Raw genomic sequence first — 23,540 nt, 5'->3', positions numbered from 1 at the left:
GATGCACAATTGGCGGGTTGCCAAGAAGATCCCTTGACAACCATAAACAGTGGGTATCGTTAGTTAGGGCCTTTAAAATTTAAACTTTAACGCTGGCCTTCCCTTTGATAGTTTCTTACTTTGAGTTTTGATTCAAGCCATTCAATATGATATTGCTTAGGAGATATCACACCTTGCATCGATTAAACTCGATTTGTTATATATATATATTGAATTGAGCTAGATTAATCAAGTTTATTCGAACTCATAATTGTTCCTAATTTTTCATTCTTGCACTTATGCTATTAATTTTCATGCTTGTACTTTTAACCATAGCAGGATGAAGGGTTATAAATTCATCTATTCGGATTTTTTGGGGCGATTATTTTTTATGCTTTTAACCATAATTCGTGTAACATTTCAAGTAATAACCATATAAAATTATTAATATTATATCCTCTCAGTACTACAGGAAAAATTCAACAATATTGTGTGTATAATTACAAAATAAATAAAGACAATTTGGAGTCCAAAATAATATAATTACTTCTACATCATATGGTGAAATTTTGACAACATAATTGCATATTGTCTATGTAACAACAATTTTAGTTAAGAGATATTGGAAATGATTTATGAATAGATTATAAAAATAACTTGAAAATTTAGTATTTTTTTAAAAATTATAATTTTTGTAGTCAAATTTGTAACATAACCTCTTATATATTAAAAAAATATTAAATAAGAATTTAATTAAACTATTGACTTAAATGTACACTTAATATGAAACCTTTGCTAAAAAGTTGCTCTGGTTATCTCAAAATTAATCGAGATTAAAGAAAAACTAAAAAAATGGATTACTGTTAAAATGCACCAAACTTTTTATTTTTCCTAAGTCAACCCTCAAACATTTATATCATATAGCATTTTAATTTCCCCAATATACGTATTTTAAGCGAAAGGCACGTGATGAACCTTCGTTGAAGGATCCAAATCGCTTAGTTTTGACAACATACAATTCAATGGCAACATAGATATTTTTCTCCTTTTGACGCAAAGGGTACATCGATGCTTAATTTTGGCCTGCTTGAATTTCTATTTTTAATAACTTTAAATCACCTTCTAGATCTATGAACACATGCATTTTTTATTAAATTCCTAACTTGTCCTAGCAAAAGGTTAATTGCTAATCGTATTCAAATTGACTAGGAAATATCAAAATCCTATACGAATATTTTAACATATAGACATATGATGATGCAGAGTTATTTACAAACGTGGATATCTTACAATACCATCCTTGGACAACATTGAACAAATTAGGAGCAAAAATCTCAACCTTTTTCTTTTTAGCCATATAATATCTCAAGATTCTCAACCCTGTACACAGTATGATAGAGCAAATGAGCAATAGCAACTTCTCTCAACTCTCGAAGAGTCAAAACCTACTAATTGAGGAACCGATATGGGCCCATATATTTAGGGAGCGGAAGGAAAGACTAAGTATTATGCGAGCCTAATAAGTAGCTGGTCCCTACCTCCCACGCCATTAAGTTTGAGAATTTCTACCTTGGTCCAAAAAAACCAAGTCTAATTCACAACGAGCCAAGTAACGCCAACTCAGGTATTAAATGGTAGTTATACCTCTCAAATGTATCAATTGTTTCCATATTCATTTTCATGGTGAAGTTTAAGGTGGGAAGCAAGAAATTTTCATACCGGTGATGAAAATGAGACTAATCATTAGTATGTAGTGAAGGGTGAATATTGTTCAAGGTGAGTTATTACTTTGTGAGTGTAATTTATGAATACAAAATATTACTTAATGTATTATAAAAATATGTTTTTTCAGTTTTTAAAGTTAATATAGTAACTTATAAATAATCATAATAATTCATTAAAACAATATTTCTTTTGCAATAAAAATAATCCAAGAAAAATTTAATAATCACTTCTATTACGAAACAAGAAAGAATAATATCATAACTATTTTTTCTATAGAATCATATCAAACATGCAAAGTAATCTATTTGTTTTTATTGTGCTGCTATAATGTTTCGAAGGCAAATCTAGACGATTTTTATTTGATAGTTTTTAGTTTTTTTCACTTAGAGCATGTTTGTTTCCAATCAAACATACCCTTAATATTCATCGTTAACCATTGGAATGTTTTCTTGCTATCCAAATTACTCATCCTCGTAGTTCAGAACAACTGTGAATTGTTGGATACGCTGCAAGTGTTTTGACTCCGTATTCACAAAACATATACAGTTGAAGCATGAATGGACTGCTTCAACAACATGGACGATGAAGCAACTGAGACCAACAATTTAAACAGAGAAGTTTGAATAAAAGAAAAGCCAGCGCTACCTGTTTCAACACAAATACTTGGATGCTCAAGATATTTTTCTCTTCAAAAGTATATATATATATATATATATATATATATATATATATATATATATATCTGTAGAATTTGACTTTTCAACTTCTATAAATTATTAGGTATAAATGGTTTGAAATATAATATAAAAATCATTTTATGTGACCATTATGTGGCATCGAAGACTCTATGAATATGATCAATTGACTAGATTTCAATCCGTTCTGCGTACAATTATGGGGAATAAATACTACTTGTCAATCCTTTATTCCTACATTTACGGAATAAAAAATTGAATTAAAAAATATTCTTCATATATGTTTCATCCTTTAGAGTTTCGTAATGAATATGAGTCTTGATTAAGATTATTTTATAAATATTTATGTTTCTCAACCTGTGAAATGAAGAAGTACTTATAAGGTTCAAAAGAGTTGAAACCGATAGTATCTCAGATGCAGTACTAGATCGAGTTTAACAATGCTGCAAACTTGAGAATATAAATGCTAGGAGAGATAACAAAGTTACCTTCATCAACGTAAATCCGCGAATAAAAATTTGTTTTTCAGATAAAAAGTGAGTGTGATCAAATGGATTTTGTTTTCTGCCTAATTATAGAGCAGGTACGAGTATTAACGTACATGTACCCGTAGCTACCCTGTCATAAAATTATTAAGCTGTTTTTATGTATATTAAAGTAAATATGATTCTACCTTTTGTTATTTACTTTATATTTCATATGTGCTTGATTTGATAGTGTGCTATTATTATTGAAACAAAATATTGTATTTTTTTAAAAAAATTATTTAATATTTTAATTTTTCTTTTAATTGTCAATTTATTTTTTATATAAAATATTTTAAATTTAATATTTTTTTATAACTTTTAATAAATATCTATGTATATTAACAAATTATCAATAATAAACACGTGGATCAATTAAGACATTATTTTTATTTATTTTTTTTGCTAATTAAAGGAACTAGAAGCCTAAAAAAAAGACACTTAGAGAACTCTCCTAAGAGTTCAAGAATTGAAGTAATCAATACCTAGATAGGGATACAAGAAAGGAGGGATATCTTCCAAAATGAAAAAAGAAACTAATTCCTCTAAGTCTTTTTTGGCTAACCTATCAGCACATTGGTTCATTTCCTTACAAATGTGGCTAAACTTGATAAATTTTACAAATTTCAAAAGATTTCTAATCCCTTAAATTAAAGGGTATAAAGAGTGAAAACTAGATTGAACACTCAAAATTAAAGACAAGGCTTCCTTTGAGTCACTTTCCACCCAAATAGCTTCAACACCTTTATGGATAACTAGTTTGTTCCCCATGTAAATGCCCTATAGCTCGGCTTCTAAAGGAGAACATGGGTCAAATCTACCATAGAACCCAACAATGAAATTTCCTTGAAAGCCCCTAAGAAGACCGCCACAAGTAGCCATTCCCTTCACAAACTGCTCGACCTCGGAAGCTAATTCGCGTGTAGGCAGCGCTGTTTGTCGTACCTATCTATTCATTGAATTCACTTTCATTCATTTTTTTTATAGGCTTGCTCCCTCTTTTTCCAAGAATTCATATTCGCAATAGGAAACTATGTGAATCAGAGGTTGCTGAAACCCATCCACCTTTGGTTTGCGGAGGTCCTCCGCCGTATCCCAATGGATGATCAAACAACACCTCTCATTCGTTTAGTTCCTAGTAAAACATAACTGCACCATCAATATTTAATTTTAGCTACCCAAAGGTAGGAGGGATCCATTTTAGAGATATTATATCCTTAGATATCTTGGAGAGATTATTGGAAGAATTCCTGCAACAATCATTGAAAAACTCAAAATCACATAGAATTTTTTGAGCTAAGATATTAGACTGAATAACACCATTTTGAAAAATAAAGACATTTTTATTCTTCCCAATATACCAAACTATAACCCCAAACAATTCGTCTCAGCAATAGATATTATTGAGAGACTGATTAGATAAATTCAAAGACAGTCAACTACTCCAACCAAGATTGACAAATTGAACAAACTGGTTAGATAATATAAAATGATTCCAAACATCTCTAGCAAAAGGACAATCACGTAAAACATGCATGAGAGTTTTAGGAGCCTCATTACATCTAGAGCATATTGAGTTATCTGTCATTCCTCTCCTGGATTGTTCCTTATTGGTAAGAAGCTTACCATAATAAATTTTCCAAAGAAAGAACTTAATCTTAAGGGGACCATCCCACTTCCAAACCAATTTAAAAACATTCTTAGCTGGATAGTTGGAAAGAGATGATTTAGCAATAGGTTGATAAGTAGATTTCAGGAGAAAGACCTATTACTGGTTAGGTTCCAGAATAGTAAATCCTGACCTTTAGAAAGGGGTCTAAGCTGAGCAATGAGATAGCAAATACTATCAGGGAGTAAAAAAGACAACTTATCCCAATTCTAGACTCCTCTAGAAGAGAAATGGCAACAGGTAAGTCAAGATCTAAATCAGGAACAGGGTGAATTGCATATTTATGAAGATCCCCAATGAGGGGATCTAATTATCAACCCAAAACTTAACATCTAAGCCGTCACTTATGATCTAATTTAATCCTCGAGAAAGCAAAGGCCAAAAAATAGCTAAACTTTTCCAAAGAGGAGAACAATGCTGACCATAACCAATATTAAGTCTCTGACCTACAGAAAACTTGTATTTACTTTTAATAACTTGGACCCATAAATCATTAGGAGAGGTAACAAGTCTCCAGCATAATTTCATAAGATAAGCCTTATTAAGCATATGGAGATCTTTAAATCCAAGACCTCCATTATCTTTGAGTTTACAGATTTTTATCCCAAGAAATTAAATGACACTTCCTACCTCCTAAAGATCCCCAAATAAATTTTTTACAAATATTATTTATTTCATTACAAATAGCAGTGGGGATTAAATGCACTTGCATAATATAAGATGGAATGCTCATAGGCAAGATTAAGCAAGAGTGACCCTACTTGCAAGAGATAAAGAATTCATCTTCCAAAGTGACAATTTCTTTCTAACTTTATCAATAAGAAAACTAAAATGATGTTTATTCAATTTCTGATAAGTAGCAGGGATTCCTAAATATTTACCCAACTGAGAGGAAGAAAAAATGCCTAAAGAGTTACTAATAGAATAAATTAGGACAAGGTCAGTGTTTTTAGAGAAAAAGAGAGAGGATTTAGTGTAATTAATTTTTAATCCAAAAGCTGAACAAAATTCATGGAGGACATTATTGATGATATTAGCATTCTGCTCATCAGTCCTAACAATTAAAAGAATATCATCAGCAAAGAAAAGACGAGAGATACTAGGTCCTTAGGAATTAAAGTAAAAAAAGGATCCAACTATTATCCATAATCTTATCCTTGATTAAATGAGCTAGCCTTTCAATACACATGACAAAAATGTAGGAAGATAAAGGATCTCCTTGACAGATACCTCTAGAAGGGACAAAGCTGCTAGAAATATTACTATTCCAATTTAGATGCATGGTCAGGGAAGAAATGTAGTGATAAATAAGATTTACAAAGTTGGGATTTAGTTATGCTTTTAGGAAAGTATCAAAAATAAAATTTCATTTAATCCTATCATAAGCTTTTTCTAAGTCTAACTTTAAAATCATATAACCAGTTTTGCCCTTAAGTTTTGAAAAGGAATGTAAAAGCTCTTGGAGAACTAAAGGGTTGTCAATACCCTATCTACCTGGAATAAAGGCACTTTGATTACTAGAGATTAAATATGAAAGAGAATATCTCAACCTATTAGTTACCATTTTGGTTATGATTTTTTAGCTCACATTACAAAGGGAAATTGGCCTAAAATTAGCAATAGACTCAGGATTCTCAGTTTTGGGAATGAGAAAAATTCTAGTTTCATTAACTGCAGAAATAAGGCTAGGATTCTTGAAAATATCATCAATAAATTTAAAAATAAAGGGGGCTAGGGTAGTCTACTGGCTTTTGAAAAACATAACGTGAAATCCATCTGGATCAGGAGATTTAAAATTACCTATAGAAAATAAAGTAGATTTAACCTCTTCAAGGGATAATTATGAATACAACTTGTATTTATCTAACTCTCTAAGGGGAGGGAAAGCGGATTGGGACTGAAGACTAAAATTGTGAGGATTAGTGTCTAAATAAACCTCTTTAAAATATTGGAGAGAAACAAGCAAAATTTTAGAGGGATCATATTTCTAATTACTTTTATCATCCTTAATAGCTTCAATATTATTTTTGTTTCTACGAATAGTGGCTGCTTTGTGAAAATATTTTGTGTTTCTATCCCCTAATTTAACCCAATTAGACCTACAGTGATGATACCAAAATGATTCCTCTTGATCTAAGATATGCTAATATTCTGTCCAGAGATTTTTCATAAGATTAACCAAAAAAGGATTATATCCATTGATTAGTTTCTTAGATATTCCCTCAATTATGTTAAATAAGCATTTTTTCTTTTTAAAAATATTACCAAAAATATTTCTATTCCAGTTAGTTATATTGATCTTAAACCTGTTAACATTATTTGTCCAAGAACTGCTAAGAACCCAAGAATTCTGAACTTGCATGTTAAAATCACTATGAGTTATCCAAGGGGCAAGGAATTTGAAAGGCTTAGGATGGTCGACTTTGGAGTCCATATTTCTAACTTTTAGCCATAGACCAACATGGTCAGATTTTAGGACAGAAATGTGAATGATTGAGTTAAGATGAAATGTAAGTCTTCAAGAATCATTAGCGACTACCCTAGTCTCTCTTTAATATTACCCCTCTGCCAAGTAAAGAGAGTACTTTTGTATCTCAAATCTTGTAGGTCACACAGCTGGAGGCAATTAGCAAACTTTTTGGTAAAATTAAAAGCAATAGGACTACCCCTTTGTTTTTCAAACTCAAACAGGACAGAATTAAAATCCCCTATCCAAGCACCAAGGGAGATTTATAAAAGCACTGAAAGTAACTGTAACACCTTAAATTTTAATTTTCAACAAATAAGAAATTTTACAAATTTTTGAGATAATAAAATTTCTATTTTTAATTCAAGTTTCATTAACCATTTCAAGTAAAGGAAGGAGTTACAATTTATATCAAACAGTTGCTATAAGACTTATTCAAATACAACAGTTTTCCAAAAGAATATCTTAAGTCCTATAGCAGTTCCTTCCACCCCTTCACTGAGTCCGGTGCTGATTATCTTGATTTCCTGAAAAATGAATGTAAAGGTGAGTACTCTACACTATCTACAAACACACAATCAACGTAGAGTCTCACCTTCAGCACATTTCCAATACAGTAAACAAACACAATCACAGGCAGCATTCCATATCCATAGGTACAGTACACAAAACTTGTGCATACACACACACCAACCACATTCATTGTGGTACTGTGATCACAAATTTACACCATGAATGGTTGCCAGTTACCCCCGTCTCACGGATACCACGTGAGTAGTCACGGATCGCTCAGCAAAGATAGCGGTCAGAAGTCTAGTCAGGAAGAAAGTGTGTGGCCCGTGGTGCACCGGTTCCGCAGTCGGTGTCACTACCACTCCTTCTTCCCCAATGTATTTTTACCGTCCTCATCTCTCACATCCCCAGTATATCGCTGAACCATTTACAGCATATTACAATGGCGCTAACACGTCCATTCACACATATTTCATTCACGCATGCAGTAATCATACTTACACACGGCACACAGCCTATAATTATCGTTCACATTACACGGCCCTTGTGCCCACATTTTCACAATATTTTTTCAAATATACGGCACAAGTGCCCCTACTCATTCTATCACACAACATTTACATACAATTCACATCCATCAATTTTGGATCAACACACATCATGTTCACATACCACGACACATGACCCACATTATATTTCTTACCAATTTCCTACCCACTAACTCAGCCACAACACAATATTCAGCAAAATAACAATTCATGCACAAAAGAGTAGAATAGAGTCTCCTTTACCTTGGATTGAAGACGCACACGCTAAATCCACCAAGAAGTGCTCCCTATCACGGATTTTGTCCTAAACACATGGGGAAACTCCATGAGAACCCAAGGAAACCACGAAAACAGAGAAAAAGGGATGAGAAACAGAACCTTAACCATTAAAACTTACCTCCAAGCGTTTTCCACACGGATTCAACCTTCAATCAAGCTCCTGAACAGCTTTGGAGACAATTTAATTAGTGAAAAAAGGCTTTGGGCATGAGAGAATTGAAGGGAGACAAAGAAATAACTCTACAGCAAAAAAATCAGAGAAAACTGCACTCTGGTTTCTGTAGAATCTCGCTACAGCGAGACCCTCTCACTACAGCGAGACTGCACCTAGAAATGCACCCCAGACTGTCGCTCTGTCTCTACAGCGAGGACAACCCAGTGTTATGCCCTGCACTTAGGCACTTAGCCCATTTTCAGCCTATCCAGTCATACATACACATATATACACACATCCATGTACTTAATACACATAAAACATTATTTTCAAATAAATCAACACACATATGAATATATATATATATATATATATATATATATATAAAAGAATAATAATAATTAATATTACTAAAATTCGGGGTGTTACAATAACTAACTCCTTCCAACACTTAGATCTTAAGTGTTCTTGAGGACTGACATATATTGAAGATAAAATCCACTCTTTAACACCATAGTTACTAATTTTTAAGTGAATAACATATTTGGTTTTAGCCAAAACTGAGACTTTAATTCTATTAGTATTCCATAAACACCAAATACCACCTGAAAATCTTATGACATCTACGTTTACATGACCATTTAGATTAATTTTATGGATTATATTATCAGCTTTGATCATACTAACCCTGGGCTCAAACAAGGCAATGAACTCCAACTTATAAATGCTAATTAGATTACAATTCTAAAAAAAAATTTCATAGAGAAACTATGATATATGTAATTGTGCATCTGAAAGATGCTTAGATTTGTTCGCATAGTTATTCCTAATCTGGGCACTATTAGAAAACTTAGGGACCCCTGTGTTATGGTTAGCTACCTTCGACATTACTTTTATTTCCACAGAAAGGTTTGTGTCAGGAGGTCTATCAGAGGGTTCACTTACTTTAGACTTAGACTCTTGCCAACATTTGGTTCTATTAACCCTTAAAATATCCTGAACAGAATTATCTTTACTAAACTCTTTTTGCAACTCATGCATTAGCCTAAAAATTACCTTTTCCTCATGGTTATTATTATCATGACCTTTACCTTGTGTGTTGGGAACCTCTAAGACATCATCTTGGGGTTTAGTATCCTTAAACCCTCCTTTCTTATCAGGTCTGTGCTTATTTTTAGTTTTAACAAATTTTTTAGGATGAAATTTAGGCCTACCTTGTAACACCTTAAATTTAATTTTTAATAAATAAGAAATTTCACAAATTTTTGAAATAATAAAATTTCTATTTTAATTCAAGTTTCATCAATCATTTCAAATAAAGAAAGATGTTACAAATTATATCAAACAGTCGCTACAAGACTTATTCTAATACAACAGTTTTCTAAAATAATGTCCTAAGTCCTATAGCAGTTCCATCCACCCCTTCACTGAGCCCGGTGCTGATCGTCTTGATTACCTGAAAAATGAATGTAAGGATGAGTACTCTACACTACCCATAGTCAACATAGAGTCTCACCTCCAGAACATTTCTAATACATTAACTAAGCACAAACACAAGCAGCATTTCACATCCATAAGTATAATTCATTAACCCAATGCATATGCATGCTAGCCACATTCACTGCAGCACTGTGATCAGAGATTTACACTATAAATGATCGCCGGTTACCCCCGCCTCACGGATACCACGTGGGCAGTCACGGGTCACTCAGCAAAGGTAATGGTTAGAGGTCTAGTCAGGAAGAGAGTGTGTGGCCCGTGGTGCACCCGTTCTGCAGTCGGTGTCACCTCCACTCCTTTTTCTCTAAGATATTTCTACCGTCTTTATCTCCTACACCCCCAGTGTATCGCTGAACCATTCACAGCACATTACAATGGCGCTAACATGCCCATTCACACATATTCCATTCACGCATGCATTAATCATACTTACACACAGCACACAGCCCATATTGCATTCAAATACACGGCACTAGACCCACATTCATTTTACATTACACGACACATAGACAACATTCATCTATATTACACGGCCCTCGGGTCCACATTTGTTCACACACTGCAATACATAACAAAATTTCATCAACCACATATTCTTTCATCCATACACATAATATTCATATATCACGGCACATGGCACACATCATATTTCACAGTAATTTCCTATCCTGTAGTCAGCCACATCATAATATTCAACTAAATAACGATAAATCACATACAAAGAGTAGGGTAGAGTCCCCCTAATCTCGGATTGACGTCCTACACGCTAAATCCACCAAGAGATACTCCCCCTCACGGATTTCGTTCTAAACACATGAGAAACTTCATGAGAACCCAAGGAAACCACAGAAATAGAGAAAGGGGATGTAAAACTGAAACACTAACCATTAAAACTCACCTCCAAGCATTCTCCACACAGATTCAACCTTCAATCAAGCTCTTGAACGGCTTTGGAGGCAATTTAATCGATGAAAAAGGCTTTGGGCATGAAAGGATCGAAGCGACAGGGAGAAATAACTCTTCTCGAAGCCTAACCCCTTTTAAATCCTTTTTTAGTCGCGACACTCTCGCTACAACGAGATACCCTCGCTGCAGCGACACGCCCTCTCACTACAGCGAGACCTTCTCGCTACAGCGAAACTGCACCTAGAAATGCACCCCAAACTATCGCTTTCTTGCTACAGCGAGAAGGTGACAGTTTCAATCCTTCCTCCCAGGGCCCTCTCGCTATAGCGAGAATCCTCTCGCTGCAGCGAGAACAGCCCAGTATCTCGCCCTGTACTTAGGCACTTTACCCATTTCAACCCAACCAGTCATGTATACACACACACACACACACACACACACACACACACATACATATTCACAACATATATATAAAAAAATACACACATGAATATACATTTATATTTATATAATTATTAATTAATATTACAAAATTCAGGGCGTTACATACCTCATTACTATTCATCTCCTGGGTCTTGAGAATAATAAAATTAGGTTGGTTGAGGTCAGGTTCACACTTATTATCCAGGTTGGATGCAGGCACATAAGGAATAGAATCTATACTCATATTCAGGTTATTATTAGTCACTTAAAACATCAAATCTTGAACCTGAGAGGGGCCCTTTATATTTATTGATACTATGATTTATATTCCTTACGGACTTTGATTGGCTTATCTTTTTCTTCACTGGCCTTTTGACCAACATCTAGGGGCCAAATTTGCCTTGTTCTACTAATTGCTTATTAACCCGATCACAATGAACCTTCTCCTTATGACGGTTATAGGGGAAACTAATCACTTCATCCTTATCCATTGTTGGTTCACTAGAATTGATAGGTGTGTTGGTAAGAGAAGAGCTAGGGATAAGAATTTCAGGGCAAGAATCTTGGCTATGGCCATATTTACCATAATTGAAACAAATAAGATGGAGTCCTTTGTATTCAATTTTAAACTCCTGTCCTAGAACTTTAAAAGAAGGGATAAGCTTTTTCCTAAGATCCAACTCTACACAAAACCTAGCAAATCTACCTCTAAACAGCAAGGAGGTATGAGGGTCGATTTTCAACATAGATCCTAGGCAAGTTCCATTGTATTCAATTTTAAACTCCTGTCCTAGAACTTTAAAAGAAGGGATAAGCTTTTCCCTAAGATCCAACTCTACACAAATCCTAGCAAATCTACCTCTAGATAACAAGGAGGTATGAGGGTCAATTTTCAACATAGATCCTGGGCAAGTTCCTACTTATTATAGAAATTTCTCATTATATAACTCTAGGGGTAGATCAGGGATTCGCACCCAAGTAGTAATCTTCCTAAGATTATTAATTTGAGGCCTAAATAAATGTCTCCACCTCTGGACGAGGAGATAATGGTCAAGAATTAACCAGGGCCCCTTAAATAGAGCAAATTTATAATTATCAATATGCTTAAACTTAACCAAGAAAAAATTATTATTCAAATCTAAAATTTTCAGGGGCCATTTTCCCCCCAAATAATACCTAATTTTGATTCAAATAGTTAAAACTAACAGATTTGCCTAACAGTTTAACTATTAAGGTACCTTTCCATGGAGAGCACCAGGCCTTGTAATCTTCTAAAGCAATTTTTAGGTTTGGACAAAGATCTTGATTATTATCGTTGGTTATATCAGAGTTATCTTCATCAGAAAAAATATTAAAGTCTTCCATATCAGACTTAATGATTTGGTTTTTTACTAAAATCTAAATCTTTAGATTCCATGACTTTATCTTTGTACGACTGAGACACAGAAATAGGATTAGAAAATACTTAGGGTTGATGAGGATCTAAGGAATCGTCTTCTTGCATCGCTATCTCTAGAACATTAGTTGATGAATCTGTCTCCACTTTCACCTTTTTCTTGCTCTAGTTCATAAGATCTTCCTCTTCAGGCGAACATTTCTTCGCCTCGAGACGCTCCATAGCAGATCTGGTCCCTCAGAGCCCTTATCTAAGGAAAAAATCCTTCTAGAAAAGCTTGAACTCTACTGGAAAAACAACGCTACAACGCAAACGAGGAACCCTTAAGAAAAGGGAACCCTAGCAAGAACTCAAAGAAATGATTCTCTCACTTTCTTGTGCGCGAGCCTTCCTTTTTTACTGAAAATACTTTTTAACACATATTACTTTCACATATATAAGATAAAATTTATGATATTCCTTGTAACTAAAAGAGTTTAATATCATCTCTTACACGTGAAACAATCGTAATTCTTAATTTTATACTGATAGATAATAGAGTTAATAGTTTAGTTGAAAAAGATGTTATTGTACTTTCTTATCTTTAAAATATTATAAAGATCACAGTCATTAATTTAAAAAAAGTATAGAATACTCTCTCAAGTTTACAGTATCACTATCAAGTACTTAAAATTTTAATTTTAATATAAATTTTTAATATTTTGAGAGTAATTCTTTCTTTTTTCATAATTAGAGATAGAATATATATTTCTCTCTAAAAAATTAACGATGCCCATAAACTTTTATTTGTTACTAACCATTTTATTAGAAAATTTGGACATCTCTAATTTTAATTTATTTTAGTAGTGTCTCTAGTTGTTAGAAGAGGCCTAGGCCATTCCATGCATGAGGCTTAAAGTGATATTTAACAAGAAAGCCTTGGTTTACTATTATTCTGCGCTTCATTTTATATCAATTATGGTGTTACAAAAATTAATTATCAAAATGGATTGCCATAAGATATTGCACACGGCAAAACAAAGACAGATAGAGAGATATTGCTTTCTTCACGTACATTAATGATGAAAAAGGTCTTAAGTTAAACATGATTAAATAGATACTTGATTTTTTTCATCAAATGATTGCTCTGGTTATTGTGTTTTAATTTGCAGATTACTGTTTTAAATAATGTTCTATTTAAATAAAGAATGACTCTTCAGAATTTAATTTGATTTTGGCTTGCCAGCTAAGAAGTTTTTGCAAAAACAGACAATGTTATCGGTGGATTTGATTGACGGTAGCTCCGAATGAGTTTTGAAGATCATTGTCTATTAAAGAAAAAGAAATTGAACAAATAGAAACAAATACTGAAAATACAGAGAAATGAAAACAAGCAGAAGGAAATTGGCCTGCCAGGGAAACACATAACAGTAAAAGTACATGCATATAAAATAACAGTAATAACTGCTAGTCGTCATGTGCAAATATTAGAGCTGCTGAGGACTCTACCCTTTAGGAGTTTGCATTGTCTTTGTTTTTCTCTTGCAATCTTGAAAATTTACTTGTCCTCAACATTTTCCTTATTTGAGATTATATTACTGAACCTGAAGCTAACTACTATTGGCAAGGTCACTAACTCTGACTCAGCATGAAATATCATCAAATAATTTTTTTAAAATAGTGGATTAAAAAATGTTAGTACAATTGAACGGATAAATCTGAGCTGCTTCTATTTATTTTAACTATCTATTTTTAAAAGAAGTTTTTGTTTTAATCATTATTTAATTAAAAATTTTAGATAATATTAATTAATTATAATTTTATTTAGTTCTTAAATATATTATACATTTATCTTAAATATTTTTTCAAATATTAATTAGATTTTTGAAATGTGTATTATCGTTGTACCTTGTAATATACCAATTCTGAGAAAAAATAATAATATTACTTTGAGTTGTGTTGTGTGTGTAACGCCAGTCTTGTCAGGAAACAAATTCTAGGGTGCCGGTCGTTAGTATCATAGTTCCAAATTTCCTATGATATGTTGGTCTCGGGAATAATCCAATCATTAGATTTCGTGTCTCTCTCACTCTCAGTCACCGTTGACGGAGAAAGCATAGGTTTAGCCGCGTTCATCTCCTTCTATACCATATAATATTTCCAATATTCGTACCCTTTTAGTTTCTATCATTATTAATACTCATTAATTTAGCTAGCTAGTTTTTATGACATGTTACTGTCACCTGGTTGTTACCGAAACAGAGATATCTGCCATTCATGGGATGCGTTTTTGGCAAGTTTAATTCTTCCCCTCGCAAAGCTGAGAGGTCGAAACCACACAATAGGCAAGGGAAGAGGCTTGTCAGCCACACACATTCCTCTAAGCATGTGGAAAAATGGATGAAAAAGGAGACTCAGGCACAGAGAGTGAGTGTGCATAGTACTAATGATAATAAGGATTCAGCTACTAAGAGTGACAAGGAAAAACCGGTTGCTAGAGAAGAGAAGTGTAAAGTATTGGATGTTGCCCAAGAAAATAAGACTAAGGTTTGGGATATTGGAGAGAAAAAAGTTGCTAGATATGAATTTGTGGAGGGGTGGCCAAAGTGGTTAGTCGATAATATCCCCACAAATGTTTTGGCTAATCTCGTTCCTAAGAGCGCTGATTCCTATGAAAAACTCGCCAAGGTACGTAATAGTTAGTTAATACCAACACAAGCAACATTTTTTTATGGTTGCCTAATTTATTCATCTTACATTGCTGCATTGTCATAGTTAATCACACTAATTAGCGCAATTGACATGATATGTAAGAGGAAAACTAAAATTTTAAGACTTGGAGTTGAGTTTGGAAAACATTTTATCCGGGTCATTTTGGGTCTTACAGGTTGGACGTGGAACTTATAGCAATGTGTACAAGGCAAGAGAAAAGGGCACGGGAAAGATTGTTGCTTTAAAGAAGGTAAGGTTTGACACGACAGATTCTGAAAGTGTAAAATTTATGGCAAGAGAGATCATGATATTGCAGAAGCTGGATCATCCCAATGTCATCAAACTTGAAGGACTAGCAACATCAAGGATGCAGTATAGTCTTTATCTAGTTTTTGATTTCATGCAATCGGATCTGACCAAGATTATCACCCGACCCGGGGAGAAACTCACCGATCCACAGGTTGGAATGTAATTTCTCTAAATATTTCACACATTTAGAAACTTATAACTTGAGATATGTGAAAATGCTAGCAATGCACTCTCTTAATTTTCTTTTTATATTGTAGATACAGTTGGTCTATTTTTTAAAAAGTTAAAGTATTAGCATTGTAAATTGATTAATTTTAAAAATTTACTTTGTTTTTAAAAGATTACCGATTAGGTTAAGTGTACTAAAGAGTGTGTTTAAATAAATGGGTTGATTGTTAGAAAAAGGTTGTAATAATATCATATGCTGATATGGAAATGATATTGTCATGACAGAGTAATTAAAAAATATTACTCTTAGCTAATCACATTCTAAATTGTTTATTTATTGTTCAACACTTGTGAAATAAATTTAATGCGGTCTTTTTCTTCTTAATTTTATTTTGTACAAGATCAAGTGCTTTATGCAGCAGCTGCTTTCTGGGCTCCAGCACTGTCATGAGAGGGGAGTTATGCACCGAGATATCAAAGCTTCAAACTTGTTAATAGACAAAAGAGGGGTGTTGAAAATTGCGGATTTTGGGCTTGCAAATTCAATTGATGCTGAAAGGCCCCTTACAAATAGAGTGGTGACCCTTTGGTATAGAGCACCAGAACTTCTTTTAGGTTCAACCGATTATGGAATTGGCATTGATCTCTGGAGTGTAGGATGCCTGTTGGCTGAGATGTTTGTCGGAAGACCAATTATGCCTGGCAGAACAGAGGTAAAAGTTGGACCACATGAATAATGTCAATAATACTTCTAAATATCAAGTTCAGATATTTACTTCAATTTCAAAACTAGTTTTGCTTTTAAGAAAATACGACAATTAAATGAATATAATCCTATGCATCTAACATTATCTACTAAGTTAAAATATATTTAATTCATGGTAACATACGCCCGGGCAAATATTTGCTAGTTTAATTTATTAGCAATCAAATAAATGCAATCAACTGTCAACTTTACTAAACAAAATCCATTTTGGTGATGAAAAATTAATTCAAATAGATAGATAAAATTCACTTTGTTGATATCTAAAATTGAAAGAGATTAGTCTCCTAGTCTGAGTTAGAGATATCTTCAATGAACAATAAAAAAAGAAATCAACTGTTGTCATCTTTTTATTGAACATTATTATAAAAATCTTCGGAAATATAAAAAAGCATTTGATGTTCTATACATAGGTGGAACAGCTTCACATGATCTTCAAACTATTTGGTGCACCTTCAGAGGATTACTTTAGAAAACTGAAGCTAACAACAAGCTACCGGGCCCCACAACCTTACAAACCTATTTACCAAGAAAGCTTCCAGAAGTTTCCTTCCTCTTCAAATGGTCTTTTGACTAAACTTCTTGATCTCGACCCTGCAAATCGTGGCAGCGCTGCCTCTGCTCTCCAAAGTGAAGTCAGTTTTTCTGCCATTGCTAACTATGCATCTTCTTCAATTTCTGTTTAGTTCATTTTGTTTTTATTGATGCTCTTTTCTTTGACAATGCCTTAATTAAAATTTCTTGTAATAAAGAGTGGAGAATATTTGGAGCATGTTTGATCATCGTTAAGTATACTAACAATGTATATCATTCCCAAATTGCAATTTCACTGCTTCCAGTTCTTCAAATGTAGTCCATTAGCATGTGACCCTTCAGCTTTACCAGTAATCAACAAAGAAGAGGATGAACGCTCCCAAACCAAGAGACGCAGAAGGTATGCTATTAATAAATTAGTTTGGTTAACTCAACTCTAATTAATAAATTTTTATTAGAAAAATATAAAAGTAGAATAATTTTTTTGCTGGTAAAAAATTATTAATTTTGGATGTTTAAAGTTTTTATAACCGTTAATTAATTAGTTCAAGACTGGAATGAGTTTTTTCTTTTATATATAGTAGTCAGTAGAGGACAAAACAAAGCAAGGCGATCTCCACATGTGGTATTTCTACATTCTAAGCATTGACACCAGAAGAACTAAGTTCTGTGTTTTTTTATAGCAACAGAGTGCTTAATTGGCTTTCATATAATCATAGGACTGAAAATATTGAGGAATATTTTTTTATATATGGTATTTAAAAATAATATAGACTAAAATATGAAATTTTTTGGAAAATTATAAAAAATGGGAACTCAAACGTGAGAAAATAAAAAAAAAAAGTTCCAAGTACTATATAAATTATTATTGGATGAATATTTTTAATTATTTTTGAAATTTTTTCATATTCTTGTAATTTTTTATACTGAAATTTCATATAAAAAAATCAAATATTGAAGTATATTGCTTTTCATGACATAGGCATAGGGTTTCTAAAAGAGGGCAACCATCTCAAACAAGGAAAAGTGATGCTAGTCAGTCAGGAAAGAATCAAACTACCGAACAACCTGGTAGAGATACAGAATCGTCAAAAGAGGTGAGTCACCACACTTACTAGTAAATCCTTTTAAAACAACCTTCTGCTATGGATTATGTAATGGATATATATTATAGTGCATTTTTTAGTCTTTTTAATTTATTTAATATTGTACATAGAAGAAACTCATAAATAATAAATTTTTCTTAAAAATTATTTACATCGAATTTCATAATTCTTAATAAAACATATTACATAAATTTTATTACATGCAATATTCCTGAGTTAGATAAATCGTTTATAAGAGTCCTTTCTTCTGGTTAGCATTAAGTGATGACAAAGATAATAAATTTTGTACATTGGATTGGACAGAAGAAGAATTTGGAAAAACTGCAGAAGCAAAGTCATGATACGGGCAATAGTGGTAGCAGCACATCATTGGGCTCAAGAATGTTTATGAATGCATCTCTGTCCCCAGTTTTTCTCTCTAGTGGGACAAAATCCCCCAAATCAGATGGCCATCCCAATGCTCTTAAGAACATAAAGAACTATAGTGTTCTCTTACAGGCCTCTATGATAGATATGATCAACCGCAATGAAGGCAACGAATTTGCTCAGCTTCGTAGGTCCTTTTCCACGTTGGATTTTCGACTTGATCCACACAAGCTATCAAACCTTTATGGCTCACCTAAAAATATTTAATTTTTATCTACTCACTCTAAACATTATCTTTATTTTACATTATCATTTAATTCTTTTTTGTTACGTCATTACAAAGAGTTTCACTATGATGACATTATTAAATAAAATTGAACTTATTTACAGTATTATGGATATTTTTTAGTGTTTTTACTTAATTAAAATTAGAGTTTTATTTATCTCGATATACTAACATTTAAAATTGATATTTATTATGTGTATTATCGAGACGAAAATTTAATTTTTATTAAAGATTAAAGAATAACTCAAAAAATAAAATGTTGGGCCATGGAATTTGACTACCTCGATCTAGATCAAATTGCTTCGCGTGATTTGGAAGTTTTATTTTATCATTTATATTTGTTTTTACATATTGCGGACATGTTGCAGCTTAGCAATTAAACAGATATTAATTTTTTGATAGAGAAATAAAGAGTCACATAGCATTTGCATTTCTATAATGAGACATGCTAACGTTAGAACATGCGTTGACTACATTTTCCTCTGAATTCAATCTGGAATTTTTATTTATTAGGAATTCTTTCCGTTATGATTGAAGCATGACAAAGAAACAAGAGTAAACATGCAAGTCATCAAGTTACTTGATTTTCAATGCAGGTGAAAAAGTGAAAAATTATACTCGATAGATCGATGAGACTGAAAAGGTGAAGACCATGGTGCTTAAATTGAAAAAAAAAAAAAACAAAAAAAAAAACAGATCGAATTAATTTTTGGACACCAATGTTCAAACTGGTCGAAAATAAACTGAGTAAAAACTTTATACATATATTTATGCAATAATACTTTATCTAAGAAATGTTTTTACTATTCATAAACATTCTATTACTATTATAAAAATTTAGTTAGTATGAATAAACCTTTTCAAGAGCTTGAGTAATTTTCCTCTTATTAACTAGCTTTTGGGAGGGAATTGGTCTCAGTTTCTTAAAAACTTATAAAATGAATTAAACATTTTACAAAAAAAAATAAAATTATTTTTTAAACATTTTTTTTAATAATAAACGGGCTTCAAAGCCCATGACAAAACTAGGGACTAAGAAATAAATCTACACAAATCTATTTTTCTAGAAAAAGTCCTACAAGCTTATAGGGATTGGAAAACATTAGAAAAAAAAAGTAGAAGTGAATCGAATCTAAGCCTAAATTCATTTATATTTTTGATCTCAATACCAAGCCTATATATTGAATGCCCGCGACACCCGAACTAAAAAGCATCAACTTACTATTATCACATGCTTTTTATAAGCTCGCCAAAATGCACAGGCTAAACGACTTCAAAGGACAATTAATAATTAAAAATAAGCAAATAGAAGCGAACTATGGTTTAGTTCACTCATCGTCGTAATAGTCGACTACAAGTTTGTTTTTGATCCACTTGAAACTGGTGCGAAAGGAGGATTTGAGCTTAGCCTCCATGGTGTACATGTTATAGGATGCTACCCTTTTTCTCCTTTTGACTTCTGGGTTACCCTTTATGGCCAGAACATCTTCTTTGATGCTTGGACCATTGAAGCTGTAAGAATTGGATCGATCCTCAAACCCAACCCTCATGTCATGGTAGCAGCTGGAATGATAGGCCGAGAAGGATTTGCTTTTCTCCATGTCCTAATAAAAATGTTTGAGGCTCATCCACAAAATGAGAGACAAAGGCATTATTAATTGTTCATATCAAAACGATTCCAATTTAAAGAGGCAACCATTTGGATTTGATGGATTTTGTGTCTGAGGGTTATACTTAGTGCGGTCTGTGTGTACTTTAATTAACATTCTTCCCACAATATGAGATAGTGGAGTCCGAGACATGGGTGAGTAAAGCTTTTCCATGATGAAATGCTTCTGAGTTGTGACGTCATTAACGCATGCAGACTTACATGAAATACTGTAATTTAGGTAGCGTTTAATTTATTTTGTTGTAAATGGATTTTTTTTTTTAACAATTTTACTTACAGCTCTGAGCATCATTTGTTGCTAGCTATAAAATTGATGGTATGAAAGCTTTATTTACTTTTCTTAATTTCAGTTTTTAAAGCAGAATTTAAATAATAAAAATAATAGTGGCAGTGATTTATTGAAAAAAAATTATTTATTAAACTTACATGTATTTAACACCGTAATTTAATAAAAAATTATTAATTTTAAAAGTTTAAAATTTATATATATATATATATATATATATATATATTCACCGTGATTAAGCAATTTTATCTGAGTACTTTTCTAAAATAATAAAACAAAATTTTAAAATTTTAAAAAATATAAAAGTAATGATTAGATTTAAGATAATAGATCAAAATTAATTTTAAATTTAAATTTTTAAATTAAAAATCAATAATAGATTACTAGATAAAAAAAGTTAAAATAGTTTATAAATTTTCAGTAAAGTGAAAAAGATAATAGAGACAAAATTGATTAATAGTCATCGAAAATAAAAAATGATGAAAAGTTAAAGCTTTTTGTTAATATATATATATAAAATAAGATCTAGAATTTAGGATTATAAGTTAGAAAAGAAGATTAGAGTTTTCGATGTTTACAAGAAAAAAATATTTTTATAATTATAAAATATTAGATTTTTAAAGGTTTACAAGAAAGGAAAGATTTTTAGGGTTAAAAAAAGTATGGTTTTTAATTAAAAAAAATAAAGTTTTTAAGATTTGAAAAAAAGAAATATTTTTAGGGTTAGAAAAAATTAAGAATTTTTAAAGTTTGTAAGAAAAGAAAAATTTATGATTTTTAGGGTTAAAAAATTAGAGTTTTTTAGGATTTGCAAAAAAAAAATTTTTGGATAGATTTAGGAGGAGATTTTTGGAGGAAAAAAAAGAAAGGACATATTTTTTAATTTTAAATTAAATAAATTATATATTATTTATAATGACAAATATATTATTAATATATTAAATTTTTGTTATTATATTAAATTATATCTTTTATTTTTAAAAATATTAATTTTAAATATATTTATTTAAAATATAAACTTATACCCTCCCCTCCAAAACTCTCCTTTCCAAATAATCCTTCAAGGTTAGAAAAAAAATAAATTTATTGAAATAATAATGGTAGTAGTTTATTGAAACAAATGATTTATTACACTTACATATATTTAACACACTAATTTTTTAATAAAATTTTTTTAATTTTAAATGTTTAAAATTAATTTTAAAAAAAAAATTAAAAAGAGATTAATTCACTATAAACAACCAATTTTATCCAAGTTTTTTTTTCCAAAATAACAAAATAAAATTTAAAAATTTAAAAATAAAAATAAAAAAAACTAATAATTAGATTTTGTAGGAGATTAAGATAATAGATAAAAGCTAATTTAAAATTAAAATTTTAATTTTTAAATTTGAAATTGATAGTGGATTAGTGGATAAAAATTATAAAAAAATATTTAAAAATAGTTAAAATTGTTTATAAATTTTTAGGAGAGTGAAGGAGATAGTAGAGAACAAAAATTAATTAGTGGTAATTTAAAAAAAGTTGGATCCTTTTATTAAAATAAAAAATAAAAAATAAAAATATATTAAATAGAATGTAGGTTTTAAAGAATGTGAGTTATAAATAAGACTTGTATTTTTAAAGAGAAGAAAAAAAAAAGAATATAGAGAAACTGAGAGAAAAAAAGAAAAAAGAAGAAGAAAATTTAAGAAAAACAAATATTTTGACCTCAAGAAATGTTTTGAGAATTTTAGTGTTATAAGAATATTTATTTCTTTCTAACTTCTTTTCCTTCAAATTGTTTTTCTCTTGGGTCCATATTTTTTTTTTAATACATCTCCTATTTATAATTCATACTCATTAAAACTCATCCTATTTAATATATATTTTTATTTTTATAAAAGGATTCAACTTTTTACAGTTTTTTATTTTTCAATTATCCCTAATTAGTTTTTTTTCTCTATTATCTCCTTCACTTTTTTACGAATCTACAAACTATTTTAATCATGTTTATTTTTTTTTTAGTTCTTATACAATGATCTGCTATTATTTTAAATTTAAAAATTTGAAATTAAAATTAAAATTAAAATTTAGTTTTTATTTATTATTTTAATTTTCTACAAAATTTAATTTAATTTAATTTTTTTATTTTTTAAATTTTAAATTTTATTTTATTATGTTGAAAAGGGACTCGGATAAGTTATTCACATTTACAGTACAGGAAAGCTACCGCTAAGCCTTGCAGAAAATTTATACATGAAACAATCATTTGACTGTAAAATTTTATTTCATCTTCTTAGATCCTAAAATTGATAATGAAGTATTTAAAATTAATTAACACTGATTATGAGAGAGGGAAAATGTCCTTGAATAATATTAAAATAAATATCATATAACTTATATGTATATAAGTAAAAATTTGTTTAAATTATTAATATTAATATATATTTTTATTAGATAACGATAAAATTAATATATTTATTATTTAGATTTAGACACTATACATTATTATGATTTTTTTATGCAACATTTTTTTTTGGATAACTATCAATTTATTATAAAATAGATTGATCTTATTTTATTTAAATTCTTTAAATATTAA

The 23,540-nt window shown here is 31.0% G+C and overlaps 2 protein-coding genes across 2 annotated transcripts; one reads left to right on the top strand and one right to left on the bottom strand.

Annotated features, from left to right (window-relative positions):
* Positions 1 to 15,743: 15,743 nt before the first annotated feature.
* LOC113850539 (probable serine/threonine-protein kinase At1g54610) lies at positions 15,744 to 18,982 on the top strand. Its single transcript, XM_027481109.1, has 6 exons — positions 15,744 to 15,929; positions 16,348 to 16,659; positions 17,123 to 17,344; positions 17,549 to 17,643; positions 18,226 to 18,340; positions 18,653 to 18,982. The coding sequence occupies exons 1-6, from the start codon at positions 15,759 to 15,761 to the stop codon at positions 18,980 to 18,982; spliced, it is 1,245 nt and encodes a 414-aa protein (XP_027336910.1). The 5' UTR covers positions 15,744 to 15,758.
* Positions 18,983 to 20,329: 1,347 nt separating this feature from the next.
* On the bottom strand, positions 20,330 to 20,602 carry LOC113850530. The gene has a single exon (XM_027481098.1). The coding sequence runs from the start codon at positions 20,600 to 20,602 to the stop codon at positions 20,330 to 20,332; it is 273 nt and encodes a 90-aa protein (XP_027336899.1).
* Between the last annotated feature and the right edge of the window lie 2,938 nt (positions 20,603 to 23,540).

The sequence above is a fragment of the Abrus precatorius genome, unplaced genomic scaffold (genome assembly GCF_003935025.1).
Source record: "Abrus precatorius isolate BTA unplaced genomic scaffold, Abrus_2018 Scaffold10, whole genome shotgun sequence".
In the NCBI taxonomy this organism is placed as follows: Eukaryota; Viridiplantae; Streptophyta; class Magnoliopsida; order Fabales; family Fabaceae; genus Abrus; species Abrus precatorius.
Note: the sequence above shows the minus strand (reverse complement) of the source record. Positions and strands in the feature narration are given on the sequence as shown.

Coding starts and splice junctions, on each gene's coding strand:
- LOC113850539 (XM_027481109.1), top strand. CDS start 15,759: ATGGCAAGAGAGATCATGATATTGCAGAAGCTGGATCATCCCAATGTC. Junction 16,660..17,122: donor TTATGCCTGGCAGAACAGAG/GTAAAAGTTGGA, acceptor TTCTATACATAG/GTGGAACAGCTTCACATGAT. Junction 18,341..18,652: donor ATACAGAATCGTCAAAAGAG/GTGAGTCACCAC, acceptor TGGATTGGACAG/AAGAAGAATTTGGAAAAACT.
- LOC113850530 (XM_027481098.1), bottom strand. CDS start 20,602: ATGGAGAAAAGCAAATCCTTCTCGGCCTATCATTCCAGCTGCTACCAT.